At 38.3% G+C, this 15,077-nt stretch overlaps 2 protein-coding genes across 3 annotated transcripts in view; both read left to right on the top strand.

Annotated features, from left to right (window-relative positions):
- Window positions 1–3,009, top strand: part of zcchc7 (zinc finger, CCHC domain containing 7) — a 55,015-nt gene extending 52,006 nt beyond the window's left edge. For both annotated transcript variants that reach the window (XM_014980897.2, XM_088004673.1), the window contains exons 8-10: window positions 22–117; window positions 268–385; window positions 1,311–3,009. In XM_014980897.2, coding sequence (XP_014836383.2) covers window positions 22–117; window positions 268–385; window positions 1,311–1,915 — 819 coding nt within the window. In that variant the 3' untranslated portion in view covers window positions 1,916–3,009. The remainder of the gene's footprint in view (window positions 1–21; window positions 118–267; window positions 386–1,310) is intronic.
- A 687-nt stretch (window positions 3,010–3,696) lies between these two features.
- pgm2 (phosphoglucomutase 2) lies at window positions 3,697–15,041 on the top strand. The gene is made up of 13 exons (XM_014980898.2): window positions 3,697–3,926; window positions 5,767–5,934; window positions 6,954–7,145; window positions 7,833–7,916; window positions 8,079–8,272; window positions 8,353–8,542; window positions 8,640–8,737; window positions 9,789–9,969; window positions 10,409–10,502; window positions 11,161–11,290; window positions 11,370–11,562; window positions 12,400–12,533; window positions 12,771–15,041. The coding sequence occupies exons 1-13, from the start codon at window positions 3,852–3,854 to the stop codon at window positions 12,871–12,873; spliced, it is 1,836 nt and encodes a 611-aa protein (XP_014836384.2). The 5' UTR covers window positions 3,697–3,851; the 3' UTR covers window positions 12,874–15,041.
- The last annotated feature ends 36 nt before the right edge of the window (window positions 15,042–15,077 follow it).

The raw sequence follows: 15,077 nt of genomic DNA, 5'->3' as shown, positions 1-15,077 counted from the left end.
TTTCTGTCTTTCTTTCCTCAGACTAAGAAAGGTCCTCCTGTGAAGCAGCCGGGAGGCGACGGTCATCAGTCTGCTGCCTACTGCTACAACTGTTCCAAGAAGGGACACTTGGGTTATGTGAGTACCTTAATCTGTCTTTGTCCTTCCAGGTTGGATTTCCATTGTCTTGTAAAAGTATTGACACCCTTTTTTATGTAACAACCTAAAACTTGTACACAACTATATTTTTTGTCGATTTGTGATTACATTTGTGCACATTTTCCTCAGGAATGTACAAAACAGAGGATGTTCAGTGGGGTTTTTCCCAGCTACCCTTTCATCAGTCACTATGACACTGTGAAGGACATCAACCGCAGACTACACAAGATGAAGATAAAGGCTAACGGTAAGTCACACAGAGACAGTTTAAAAGGAAAAAGTAAAAGAAACAATTAAGGTTAAGGTTAAAGACAATTTCCCCCGTCAGTCAATTTTTTTCCTAAAAAAGTCCCCAATTTTAGCATACAAGAGAAATCATTGACCGTTCCTCTTTGCACAGTATGTCTGTCTTGAGTTTTTTCAAATTCTCTCTACTTTTTAGCTCGCCCCACAGCTTCCATGTAGGATTTGGGTGTGGAGGCTGAGATGGCCTTGAAATAAAGTCGACTAGGCATTTATTTCTGTGATTTGGCCAAATGTTTTGGATCATTATACTCTTGCAGCACTTAAAGGGGAAGCATCATTTTCTTGACAGAAATCTTTTGTTTAAAATCTCCTGCTGTCCCATTCCAGCAAGATTCCCTTGGTCTTTTGAAAGTAACAGGCCCACAGCATCACAGATCCTCCACCTTACTTAACAGTGGGCATAACTACTACTTAAAGTCACCTTCCCAACTTAGGAAGATCAATTCACACATTTCAGAATGTAATGACATGCTCTCTTGTCTTTCCCATTTTGAAGAGTGGCTAAGAAGAATGGGAAGAATGGGTCACGGCACATTTATACACCAGAGAAACAGGAAGTCATGGTGGACTGATTAGTAATGCCTCAGATGCATTATGTCAAAGGGATTGCTAGAAGTACCACTAAATGTGACAGTAGTAATTTTATTAAAATATAATACATAATTGTTAAAGGATGAATTCTTCACAAATTTTCAGTGTGAGATTCTGAATTTATTTTAAGGCTTTCTACACATCTTTACCTGCGATGCCATTAAGTGTGGAGGGTGCTATGAGTCTATATTTTCTCTATATCATATCAAACAAAAATAAAAATTATTTGAATGTTTAAATCCTTTTTTATTATTATTATTTTTTTTTGTTCTTAGATATGGGAAGAAATAGCTATCTGTCTTCTGGATCCCCAGCCCCTTCAACCCCTGGACCACAAAGGAAGAAACAAAAAATCAACCATCAGAATGCCAGCCCCCACTCTAAGAACACGCCTCACCGAATCCTAAACAGCTACAGACCAAGTCCAAATCACATCATCTTCAGTGTTGACGACTTTAATGATGCTACACCCAAAACAAAGACGGCTAAGCAGCCCAAAAGTGGTGGCAGTGCAAAACCATGGAAGCCTAAAAGAGCTGTTCCCACCACAAGAGACCCAGTGCCATTGAGTAAGCTAGTTATTGATGAAGCAGACAACTTTCCCAGAGGAGGAGGGCCTCAAGGAAACAAGGAGGAGAAGATGAGAAAGAAAAAGAAGGGCTGTAGAACAAAACAAGTTAATTCATCTATAGCAGACCATGTTTTTAGGACTGAAGGAGAGCAGAGTCAGGACTCAAAATCGTCAAAAAAGAAACAGACGGGAGAGAAGAAAAGACAGAAGGGACGTTCCAATAAGACTGCCAAAAAACAACAGCGTGGAGCCACGTATTCAGAAGAAGATAACCTGTTTCTCATTAAACAGCGGAAACGCAGCAGATAGTAGCAGGGTGTGTTAGGTTGTGACAGGTTGTATCAGTTTATTTAGGAATATTTTGTTATTGAGTTTTAAATCATTGGAACTGAAGCCAGAAGGGGTCTCTAAAGCCCTTTATTGTATGTTTTTACAAGAACCATTTTGCATCCCAGTAACAAAAGTTGCAAGAAGTCAGATTACTGAATGCTAATTCTGTAATATGTAAACACAGGGAACCACAAGTATTTTAAATAACCAAATGTTGCATCCAGGACGTCCATTGCAACAGTAACATTTATCACATGAAAAATTTTGTGACAGTTCATATTATGAACATTTATAACTCACACTAATATGAATGCTACAATCTGAAACTAATTACTTATTTTGTTTGTAACGTCTTCAGGTGTTCATTTTCACCGTGATTTAAGTCAAAGAGCTCAAATGGCAGATATTGCTAAATATTCAAACTGTTAATAAAATGGTTGCTTTGTATGATCAGACCAGTTTGACAGTTTTTCAATCTCTTTGTGAGACATGATCACTTGTTAGTGATAATTCGTTTTGTTGATAAGGTTTGGGTTACAGTGAAGCATTTTCACGATTCCTGCTTGTTTTTACACTGTAAAGTTAATTCCCTGATAGACTCTGTAACTGAAATACAGTACAATCCTCTGCTCTAAACACAGCTGTAACATTTTACCTTGTTTTTTTCTCTTTAAACGAAAGGAAAAAGTGTTGTGTTTTTTTTTTTTTTTAACAAACTTGGAAATGAGTTCTTTCATTGTGAACTCTAAACATACCTTTTACTGTCAGTTTAATAGTTTATTCAAAATTAATGTTCAGACCATAATAACATCGAGGTCTGAACAATTCTTGTTTACTCTTACTGCAGTTTGGCTCTGATGCTGATCTGCAAACAGTCCCAAAACAGGGTTTAGTTGGATTAAGTGAATCGCTAACATCCCTTTAAACTATACTCTGGAAAGTTTTTTTTGTTGTTGTTGTTCATGTGCATTTGTTAAAATCTCACTTGAAAGTGTTAATGCATCTTTGAATATGAGAAAATGAAACATTTTCACTATTAATACATTAAAAGTGACTGTAGTCTATGAAGATGACATGTTCTACTCAGTTTCCAGCTTTTTAAGACAAAATGGCTTAGCCAACTTTTAATGTTTTTAATATACTAGTTAGCATCACAGCTGCTAACTGTGAGGGTAAACATTGCAGGAGTGGACTAAGTCAGAGCCCATTGTCCCTCACAGAGAAGCTTGCCACAATATTGATGCTTTTTCTAACGCTGGGAATAAACTCCTGGGGTCAAGTGAATGTTGTGTAGCACAGTTAATTTGCTGCCAATTTTTAGTTTCAGCACATTGTCTTACACATTTTTAGCAGAAAAGTAATGTGTAAAAATTAAAATCTAAAATAAAATTTGATATTTTATGCAGTGCCGCCTTTCTTCTAATTGATGTTTTTTGAAAAGATAATATTTTAACAGATGAGCAGTGTCTGTCTCCAAAACAAAAAACCCAACAGAAACTGAGATACCTGATTCGTTGATTCTCTACTATAGGTATGTGTTTTAAGCTTATTGCCTTGTCAAATTACTAAAGAAATCTGTGAACAAAGATTATCCTGTCATGTTTTACAAATAAAAGTAAGGCATGTCGTATGCATAGCTTGAGCTATTTTGCAAAGAATGCAAAAGGTTTGGGTCCAGTCTGGAGTGTTTGGAAGCGCTCAAAATGTTAATAGCTTTTTCCAACGGCTCCTGAACGCCTCAGTACAGACGTTGCCGGTGACGCGTTACGTCGTTTCCGCCCCATGTTGTTCGCCGTCAGGTGCCGACATCCGCATCTGCATTTGTGTCAGAGAGAGCTGCGGGCTCGGTACTTTATCCTCTAAGAACCTGACAGGACGGTGTGTTGATCCGGACCAAGAGGCGGGAAGAAAAAAGATGGAGGACGGTTTGAAACCAACCGGCGACACCAAGCTGGACCAGGCTATCCGGCAGTGGCTGCAGTATGACCGGGTGAGCTCACGGAGCTAGCCGCTTAGCTGACTCAGGATTCTGGGGTTTACCTGACTGGTAGCATGGCTGTTTCCAACCACTACATTTAGGGGAACAGCCTAAAAAAACTAGACAGCTCAAACGTAACTGATGAACAATTAACTTTAGTGTTTATGCTTTCCACCCACCAAAAACAATTTGTGATTTCCAGAAGAAAATTGGGTATTTTCGTTGTGATGCAATTATAGACTGGCTAAACTGAATCAAAATGTGAGTCAAGTTTTGTCAGGTTTTTTATGCATACTGTTTATCAGTATTTTCCGAGTAGGTAAATACATTTATGTATGATGTTATTACTGAATAAACTAAGGAGGAAGGCGGTCACAATGAACAGCTGAAAAATAACATGAGCTCAACCATGTATATTAGAAAAAACGGTCTCAATTTTAAATCTGAGCAGCGCAGACAGATCAGTTTTAAAGGTTTGAACTCAAGGAGCGTAGCAGTGCAGATAAGGACAGATAGGCCTATTGATTAAAAAATTATGAGTTTACTTTTAAAGTGGGAAATGGGTTCTCTAAAGCAGTGATTTCTAAACTTTCCAGCTTCTGACCCAGAAAATAAAAAAAATATGAGTCTGAAGATTAATTTCCACTGAGTCAGATTAAAAGATGGCATTGGCAGCCAATATGTTGTGCAGTATGTTGGTTAGTTATTTCCAAGACCATCTTTATGTTTTTATCAAATATATTTTTTATTAAGGTTAATTTCTGAAGAGCACCTCAAAATCCAAGTGGGTCCAACCCCAACTTTGGGAACTATTTACAGGACGGCATTCCTTCACCAATATTTAATGACAATGACCACAAAGTTCATCAGTGTTTTGTACACTAAATTTAGTTACCAACAACTAAATAAAAGTACTTATCGTAGACCTATAACTAATTAATTAGTTGTTAGTGCTGTTTGTGTTTCATTACAGTCTTGTTTAATTAGTAAGCCACAAACTTTTGATTATGAAGTTAATATTTACTGCCATCATGTTGAACAGAGAAAACCAAAACTGCCTGCTGTTAACGCAGACAGCCAACCTGTTTTCATCAATTTCATCAAAAATGTATTCATCCTGTTAACTATCAAGCTTTTTTATTTATTTTCACATAATCTGGTTCACAAAACATTTGCAGGAAAGTAGCTAATTTTTAATGATTTGTTTATATAATTGTCACAGTCATGTTAGTAATTGTAGAAGGCTGACCAGCACAGGAAGAGTCCTTCTTGGTCCTAAAGAGTCATGCAGTGCCACCAATTAGTTTTCAGGGGACTCAGATTCATTAGTCTTAGGATAATTGTGTTAAGAGGGTCTCACTGAACAAGACGAGTCTTACTGAAAAGACATTTTCATCTCCTTCTTGGTGTGCCACAAATGATTGAAATGTTGTCTTCTTTATTTTTTTTTTAAGTTGTACAAAACTGAGAAAAATAAATATTCTTATACTATTGTATTTTGTCATTATTTTGTTTGAGAACATGTGAGGTCAGAATTACTCTAAACGTATTCTGCTTGGTGAAATGTGTTTGTGACTTTCACCTTTTAGACTTGCATACTATGTTCATCTGTTATAAGCTATCACATTTTGGGGGTTTAGGTAGTATTAAGCAAAGAAAAAATTATACAACTTCTTTTTGTCAGATTTGGGAAGTCACGTGGCATTGCTAAACCTTCACATAAGATGCCACAAACAAATTTTGTAACGCAAACCTCCTCGTTACCAGATAAAAGCCTAAAGGTTGTCTTTAAATAATACGTCTATTTGTATTTCTGACTATAGCAAAAATATTTTGGGTTTATATTTCCTAGAACCCCAAGACAAAATCCCTGGTGCAGGACATGGTGAAGGATGGATCGATGGAGGCTCTGAAGAAGTGTTTCTCCTCCAGGATGGAGTTTGGTACGGCTGGGCTGAGAGCTGCCATGGGCCCCGGCATATCCTGTATGAATGACCTCACAATTATCCAGACCACGCAGGTTGGTTAATTGATAAGCTACTGCCAGACGTTAAGCATTCAGGTCACATGAGTGTCACGTTAAAGCCTAAAGCTCAAAAGCTTCTGTATATCACCAGTAGGTTCTTCCTGTATATTTACCCGAAACAGTCAGGCCTTTATCATTTGATTCACATTACACTATCAGCAGGCAAGTAATGTTGATAATAGTCCTCTCGTAGTAAAATATATTAAAAAAAAAACAACATATAAATAAGGAGAGAATGGTGATAACCAATACAAGAGTAAAGTTATGGATCAGTCTTTGTTAAATGACCCCCCACCTCACTGTTTATAGATCTTCATGGTTTTACATTACTCCCAAAGCCCTGAGGAGTGTGTAATCGAGAGAGTGCGTGGCTCCGATCACAGCTTCATTTCTATTTATTACTCCACACATCAGTACACTCTCTCCAGAAAATTGCGTTAGCTCTCCGTTTAGCGGCTGTATATACGAGTTTGGCAATAATTCCTGTGATTACTTTTGATTGGTTGGACTTTCAGCACAAATCCTGTATTGATTAATAGTGTAGAAGAGGAATAAAGAGGTGAGGAAATGGAAAATTCAATTTTTTCCTTTTTCTTACTTTTTTCTTCTCTTCTTCTCCTATTAGACCAAGTCTCATGCTGGCTCTCACCTGATTTCAGCTGAAAATCTGGCCAATCAGATTAGTTGAAAGAGGTCTGCTTCTGACTGACAAATACGTACTTCTCCCCATGCTGCATTCATGGACCCGCAAATAAATGATGATTGGAGTTATGCGCTCTCTCATTTAATATGCTCTGTTGTAATTGCTCATTATTGGCAGGAATGTGATGCCATATTTAACAGCAGTTTGCTGCTGGACCAGTGGAAATAACTACTTGTGCTGCTGCTTTTGGAGGCTCAAACTATTTGAATATGAACTCTTTGCCAGGCCAGTGTTAGAATATCAGACGATCTATAAACTAACACCAGCTTACTTTCTCTCAATCATTCAATCAATTGTTCTGATGTTCCAGGGTTTCTGTCGCTACCTGGAGCAGAGTTTCGGTAACCTTAAGGAACGAGGCGTGGTCATCGGGTACGACGCACGCGCCCACCCTACCAGCGGGGGCAGCAGCAAGCGCTTCGCCAGCCTGGCCGCAGCAGTTTTCATCAGCCGAGGAGTTCCTGTCCACCTCTTCTCTGAGATCACCCCAACACCGTTTGTGGTACGCTCTTAAATATCTGTATTCTCTACTTTGGGGGCGTTAATTGTGTCTAATATACACACCAGATGGTTAAAAAGAGATTTACCGCTTTAGAAGCACATTAATGTGCTGTTAATGTTTGTCAAGTTAAGACAAACTTGACTTGACATTTTTATGTCAAGTCAAGTTTGTCTGCTGTCAGGATTTTAGTGTGACGGACGTTGTGAGGACATAAGCTCCAGGGCAAATTCCATTTAAAAAGTCGCTCAGTTCTGGTGCACAGCACGTTACATAACACACAGAATTCACAGGTTGTGTTTAGGATATCGTCATGTTCTCTGTATTTTCTGTCCAAACACGTCTGCATTGTAGAGCCCAAACTGCACACATTATTCTGCACCCAAAGTCAAAACCTCAACCTTTCAATCTAAAGCTTTTTCTATAAAATTTAAGCAATGTGTTGGACTTTATTTTTTAGCATTTTTCTGTTCTTGTATGTAACAAATCTAAAATTTTCACATTTCAGTGTCAAATGTTGAGAAATGAACTTGGGTGTGACGATCTATGAAATTGATATCTAAAAATAGTGCAAAAGAAGAATGCAAGCCTGTCATAAAACAGCTGCTTAAGTTTTATAATAAGCTATTTCTATGTTTTCTGTTTTTGGAATGTCATGCTGCCGTCTTTCTCACGTTGTTCGTTTTGCAGCCTTTCACAGTTTCCCACCTGGGTCTGTGTGCTGGCATCATGGTGACCGCCTCTCATAACCCCAAGCAGGACAACGGCTACAAGGTACAACTGACTTATTTCCGTTTTGGTTTTCATCAGAAGTGCATTAGTACGTTTTTACACGGGACCATAACGCTGTCATAGACCATTGTAGTTCATTTTCTGATCTTTCTCACAGGGAAACAGATGGAAAAATAATCTAAAGAATAAACTTTTTCCTGCCAGGTTTACTGGGAAAACGGCGCCCAGATCGTGTCTCCTCATGATTCTGGAATCTCCAAAGCCATTGAGGAGAACTTGGAGCCCTGGCCGGCATCCTGGAACACAGAGGAGGCCCTGAAGGCCGCCTTGCTGAAAGACCCCTTCCAGGATGTTAACACACAATACTTTCAAGCCATCCAGAAACACTGTCATCACAGGTACTCCATAAGTTTAAAACAGTTTTGTGGAGTGTGTCATGTGGTACAGTGTATAGATGATTTAACTTGTTTCTTTGCAGAGAGATAAACAAGAAATCAGAGGTGAAAATAGTGCACACTTCTGTGCACGGCGTTGGTCACACATTTGTCCAGTCGGCTTTCAAGGCTTTTGATCTTCACCCCCCGTATCCCGTAGAGGAACAGAAAGATCCAGACCCTGAATTTCCCACCGTCAAATACCCAAATCCTGAGGAGGGGAAGGGAGTTCTGGTACGCACTGAACAATAACCCAATGCTCTCCACATGTAAATGATTCAGCCACTGCCGTGTTTGTGTTCATTTGGTAATTTTTCGGTTTGGTTCGCAGACATTGTCGTTTGCTCTTGCAGAAAGAGAAGGAGCCTCTGTGGTTTTGGCCAACGACCCTGATGCTGATCGATTAGCTATAGCCGAGAAGCAGGAAAGGTTTGTGTTTCATATTTATGACTTTAGAAAACCACTCCCAAAAAAAATCACACATTTCTGCAATGACATTTTTTATGAATGCAGACATGTGTGTGTTATCAGATAAGTAGAACGGCTTAAAATAGTTTCCATTTATTTTAATTTTTTTAAATGGCACAATCTCTCTGAAAACTTTAGGAAAAATCCACTTTTTAACTTCAGTGCATTTATTTAGTGGAAGAAAAAAAGGTAAGAAATTGTTTTAAATAAAATCTCCAGTTGGACAATCATTACTGTTACCTATAGCCATCCTGTTTTAGATCAACACAACTGAGGCATTTTAAAATGGAGACTTACATTTCTAAAGCTGATCAGTTTGTAAGATCTTCCAATTACTAATTGATAACTTCTTGCTTTCTTTGGAGTTTGTTTGTTTGTTTGTTTTAGCCACTAACCTGGATGAGGGCCAGTAATACAAATTAACATTTTGCCCATTCACCAGGAGTTAAAAAAAAAATCAAGACAGAATTGGCTCACTGGACTAAAAATTCACCTTCTGGCATGTCCACCTCAATTACCAGACCTACTTAGAAGTTCTCAGAAACTCAGATTAACTTAAAAAGTGAAGAATAAATAATAAAAATGTTGCTTTTACTCGTATTTTAGAGGAACTGTTGGGTAGCTGAATTTGTTGTAACAAAGTCTGGGGACTTTGTTAGTATTTCTCCAGGCCTGATGTCTCTTGACACTGAATAAATGAACTATATAATTATATGATTTTTTTTTTTTTTGTACTTTTCATTTTTAAGTTTTCTATGTGAGGGTACGCTACTGCAATTAGATCAATATTAATTCAGAGTTTTTTATACATTGCTATTTATAACCCTTTTATTTAGCTGAGAATACTTTAAATCACAGTGGTGGTTCTTTGTTTTTTTTAAACATATTAGCTAGTTGCATTCTATAAAATGTCTCAAATATCATCATCTCTGACCAGTTACTCGTGATGTAATTCTGCCTTGGAGATTGAAACACTTCTTTACCTTTCACCTTCCTGTCTCGTGTGGCTCAGTGGACAGTGGCGCGTGTTCAGCGGCAACGAGCTCGGCGCGTTGCTCGGCTGGTGGATGTTCCACTGCTGGAGTGAGCAGAACTCTGACGCTGCCGCGGTGAAGAACCTCTACATGCTGGCAAGCACCGTGTCGTCCAAAATACTGAGAGCCGTCGCTCTGAAGGAGGGCTTCCACTTTGAGGTAATGCATTCAGGCTTGCAAAACTTTTCTGGCCTCATTTGTAAAAACATCTCTAGAAAAAATGTGTAGACTCCAAGCATATCAGAGTTTATTGCAGCTTCTCACTGTAGTTTACTGGAGTGCTTCGGTTTACCACAGATGGTGATGAGTAATCCATCAGAACGATTAAAGCCATGACATCATAGTTTACAAAAAAAACAGAAAAATACAGAGTTCTCTGTTATTTTGATATTTAGCAAAAATAAATAAGTTTTATTAAGAGGCACAATTTAGTCTGATTTCATTTCAGTGAGGAAGAAAATGTTTGCTTGTTTTTATATAATGTATTTAAACATAGTTTTAGTTAAGTGACTTGTTTCATAGGCATTCTATGCTGTGACATGTGTCAACCCATATTTTTGTTGTTTTTAAAGACTTTTTTCTTATGATGTTTGGACAGGAAACCCTAACAGGTTTTAAATGGATGGGGAACAGAGCCAAAGACCTCTTGGACCAGGGAAAGAGTGTTTTGTTTGCTTTTGAGGAGGCCATAGGTAGGCACAAACACAAACTGATGTTATCGCTCTGTTAAATCACAGAGTGACTTAGATTAAAATGTCTGAAGGCTTGTGTTTTATTTGCACTGACAGGAAGTGTTTGGATTCTTTTCTGTTCGTGAAGATGTCTTTTGAGTGTCTTGTTGGCTGCTTCATCACAGCCGTCATATTAAACTATGTTATCCGAGTTGGCAAATAAGGAAACTAATACCTCAAAGTGGCATTTTGGTCAAAGCTTGTTGTAAAGATGAATTGAAAATTGAAAACGACTTCCAGAATAATTCATATGAGTTAATTTTCAATCAAATTGTCCTATGGTATGCCCAAATTAATTAGCTTACCCTTATCTGACTTTTTTTCAATTAGTCTTAAAAAAAAAAAAGTTTGATTTGTTAAGACGAAAAGACTGAAGAGATGTTGAGGAAAATCCACAGACACAGGCAGGTTAAGGGTTGTAGTCAAACGTGCGTCAATGGTTTGTCAAACACAAACAGCATAGTTTGGAGCACTTCCATGTAACGTTATTATGATGCTGGAATTGGAATTGCATGCCATCGTACACACACGGTTATTAAAGGAAACAACAGCTGACCACCACAGCCGGGTTGTCGCACACACACATGGGAAATCGACTGCCTGTATGTGTGTGTTTCAGGTTATATGTGTTGTAACTCCGTATTGGACAAGGATGGAGTCAGTGCTGCAGCTATCGCAGGGGAGATGATTTCATACCTGGCCACCAAAAACAAAAGCCTCTCCCAACAACTCACAACCATCTTTGAAGAGTAAGATGTTTACGTTATGCTGATCTAACATTAAACTTACTGCCGACTAACTCTTATTTTCTCCCTGCGAAATTGTCAGGTATGGCTATCACATCAGCAAGAACTCCTACTTCATCTGCCACGACCAGGAAGTAATCCGCAGTCTGTTTGAACGTCTGCGCAACTTTGGTGGCAAAAAGGACTCGTACCCGTCAGAATGTGGCCGCTTCTCCGTCTCCGCTGTTAGAGACCTGACCACCGGTTACGACAGCAACCAGCCCGACAAGAAGGCTGTAAGAAACCTGAACACAACATTAGAGCAGAATTTATCCTGACATTGCACTGTGAAGGTAGAAAATACTACACCATCAACAATCTATTACCGGCACCTCTGACAAAGATGTGCACAAAAGCCTCAATTGTTAAGGAGGCTTGATGACCCCAAGATGCCACTCTTTGCTGCAGTTCTTCACAAATTTTCTTTAGAGATGATTCCTGTTCTTATACTTCTTTAATTTACACTTTTTTTTTTTACACATGTAGCAGTGTTGTTGTAGCCACAAATGACGAACATACCTCATTCTTACATGAATAGTACGCTACGCTTTCCCGTGTTTCTTATTTTGAAGATGGGTTACAAGAAATGAGATTCTGTTTCACATTTTATGCCCCATGGAAACAGGAAGTCTTGCAATGCTCATGAACAATACCAAGACCTTGTCAGTTTAAAATGTCAAATATAAAGTTTCTTCACTTGTTTAATGACTGATTTGTCTGAAACGGGTTTTTTTTCCCTTTGATTTTTTTAAATTTTTATTTAGCAAGATGATTATTCTGCAGTAAAAAAAACATTTTGTTTTAAAGTTTCTTTACAGGGATGCAACTTTTTTTAATGGAGGATGCTATAGAAAGAAAGGAACATTTTCTCACAAGAATTTTGCAAGTAGATAATAGCTTAGCCATATAACAGTGGATGCACCTATTTTGTATTTTTTTTCTAGGTTCTCTAAATGTCCAGGGAGTAAACAGTGACATAAAACCTGTCCTAAATACATTAAAATAAATTTAAATGTCTTTACATGATGTTGGATTTTTTTTAATCTCCCTCACACTCCTTCCTGCCCTTCCAGATTCTTCCTACCTCCAGCTCCAGTCAGATGATCACCTTTACCTTCGCCAACGGTGGCGTCGCCACCATGAGGACCAGCGGCACCGAGCCCAAGATCAAATACTACACTGAGCTCTGTGCTGCACCTGGCAACAGGTGAGGCAACTCAGACCGCACTGTCAAGTGCATATCGTCTGAATATGGCAACTAAAATGTTTTCGTGATCGTTGATTTTTGTGATGGTGTGCAAAACATTTTTCAAAAGAACAAGCAAATTTTTAAAAAGATGCAAAAATATTAATTTTATAATTAATCATGAACACTTAGTTAAAAAACAATATCTAGAGTGTAACACCCGACTTCAGTTAATTATCATGTGATGATGTTTTTCAGTGATGTGACACATCTGAAGAAGGAACTGGATGATTTGGTTGATGCCATCGTTGAGAACTTCTTTGAGCCTGTGAAGAATAAGCTGCAGCCCAAGCCAGAGTAGCTCTGTTGGAAACTTCATCAGAGCTGAGAAACGTCTCTCTGACCGTCGTTTCACATCTTAATTACTCCTGATGGGATTGGGTATTTTTTTTCCCAGATAAATTAACTATTGTTTTTAAGTTTGTCCCAAGATCTTTAGATGTTTTACTAGTAAAAATGACAAATTGTTTGGTTCATTTTAAAATGATTTGCATCAGGAAAGCAAAAATTTCACCCCACTTTAGTAGAATTAGAATGAATCCCTTTGGATGTTTATGCCTAAAGCTATGAGCCAAACTTTTCTATAAAATCAATCAATCAATCAATCACTGTGGAGATAACATGTTGTGGCCAGTTTTTCTATTTGTTTTGCTACTTTTGTTTTAAATAAATTGCACACATTCCTCTAGTTACGTCGCAGAAGGCATAATGGAACTGATCAGATGTTTCGATTACATCTATCTGTATTTTGTGGCATTTATTTATCCTGTGTGTTGGTTGTCCAGAGAAACCAGTTACTTGGAAATATTCAAACCAGAATATAAACAGATGTGCACACTTTAACGTTCGGATGGCAGTCGTCACTGCTTCTGCTTTGCCAATCACAGCTGGAGTCAAAGTCTGGCTCAAATGCGTAAAGTTGGATTTTTTTCTTTTTCTTTGGTGCTCTTTCTAAAAAACCTAAATCCCTAAGTTTTATCCACCTGTGTTTTTATTCCAAGAGTATATTTGTCAGCAGAACAGAGATACCTCTGTAACTTTAAGTATACCTCATTCCTCTTGACCACAACAGTAAACTTGTGTCCCCCTTTAATGCCACAATCATTCCTTTTTTTTATAGATGGTATTATGCTGTACATTGCCTGTATTTGACATAATGCCCTCTAAAAACACTGTGCTTTGTATGAGTGCACTGCTGCTGATGTGACACAACACAACTAAATGTTGGGAACTGCTTTTAGGCTTTGAAATTATGTCATGTTGTTAATGATAACTCTGCCACTGAATGTTTAGACCTTTATAATCACTGCACACGTGGAAACTAATTGCAGAGTTTGCAGGTTTACTGGCTTTACAACAAACTCGGTCACCATGAGATGATGTGACTCCAGAGGGCGGTGTTCGCAGGGTGGAATGAGAATTCAGGCGGCTTCATATTCTGACAGCTTTTTTTAGAAAACGGGACCCTAGTGGAACTCGGTGGATAGCCCACTGGTAAAAGTTCAGTCCATGTTGTTAAATCTGTGGCGAAAAAGGATTTGCAGACAGTAGAAAAACAAGAAAACTCAATCAGTTTGAGTTTCAAAGTATGGACACATTTTCTCATAACAGCTATCAAAATATGTGACTGCCTGTATTTTAGCCTCTCTTGTCAGTATTTTTTTTATTTTTTTTTACATTTTTTGATGGACTATCAGAATTATGAAATCTTTTCTATAAATAATTGACTATAAATTGTAATATGGTTGATGAAAGCTGTCAGACTATGTGTCCTTCTGTATTTCAGTCCAGGTTCATAAAGGCACTCTGGAATCTTTAATGGTTGCATAATTTGGTGTTTGCCTACGGAAAACAATTTTGTACTTAAAACTTGAGCACTCTAGCACCACCCTGAATTTATTTAGCTCCATTAAAGTGTCTAATAAACGCATTAGTGCCTTCATTAGACACTACCAGATGTATGTATACTAAAATCTTGGAGCAGATAAATTAGTAACTCCCTCCTGTGATGATTTTCTCCGATTCAAGTATGCCGGAGAAAATCTATGTGCCGCCAGCTGGGGGCGCTCTGTCTTTCAAAACGAAATGGTACCTATTGAATGTCTGCTAGCGTTTCACTGATAGGTGGCGCTACTTACTGTAACGTTAAACTTCAGGTGGAGCTGGAAGATTTATATCCTACCGGCTTTTCATATTCTGTCGGCTTGCCTTAATCAACTTTATCTGAGTGCCTAGACGGCCACTAGGGGGAGACATTGTGCATTCATTCTTCTACACTCTGCTCATTCCGTTAAATGAATCTATGCTGCGACTGACAGGGACGTTTCACACCTTCCTGTTACTTTCCAGTGAGTTAAACCTCTGTTGAAATGTGCTTTATTTTTTATGAGATGTCCATCGTTTCCTAAACGCTGTTCACACTGGCCTTACTTTCACCACCAATAAAAACAGTTTCTAACAACACAGAAATCTTGTGTGATGAAATGTTGGGTCGGGCATACAGTG

This window comes from Poecilia mexicana, unplaced genomic scaffold (genome assembly GCF_051168715.1).
Source record: "Poecilia mexicana isolate PSO_F unplaced genomic scaffold, ASM5116871v1 scaffold_1, whole genome shotgun sequence".
Classification (NCBI taxonomy): domain Eukaryota; kingdom Metazoa; phylum Chordata; class Actinopteri; order Cyprinodontiformes; family Poeciliidae; genus Poecilia; species Poecilia mexicana.
Note: the sequence above shows the minus strand (reverse complement) of the source record. Positions and strands in the feature narration are given on the sequence as shown.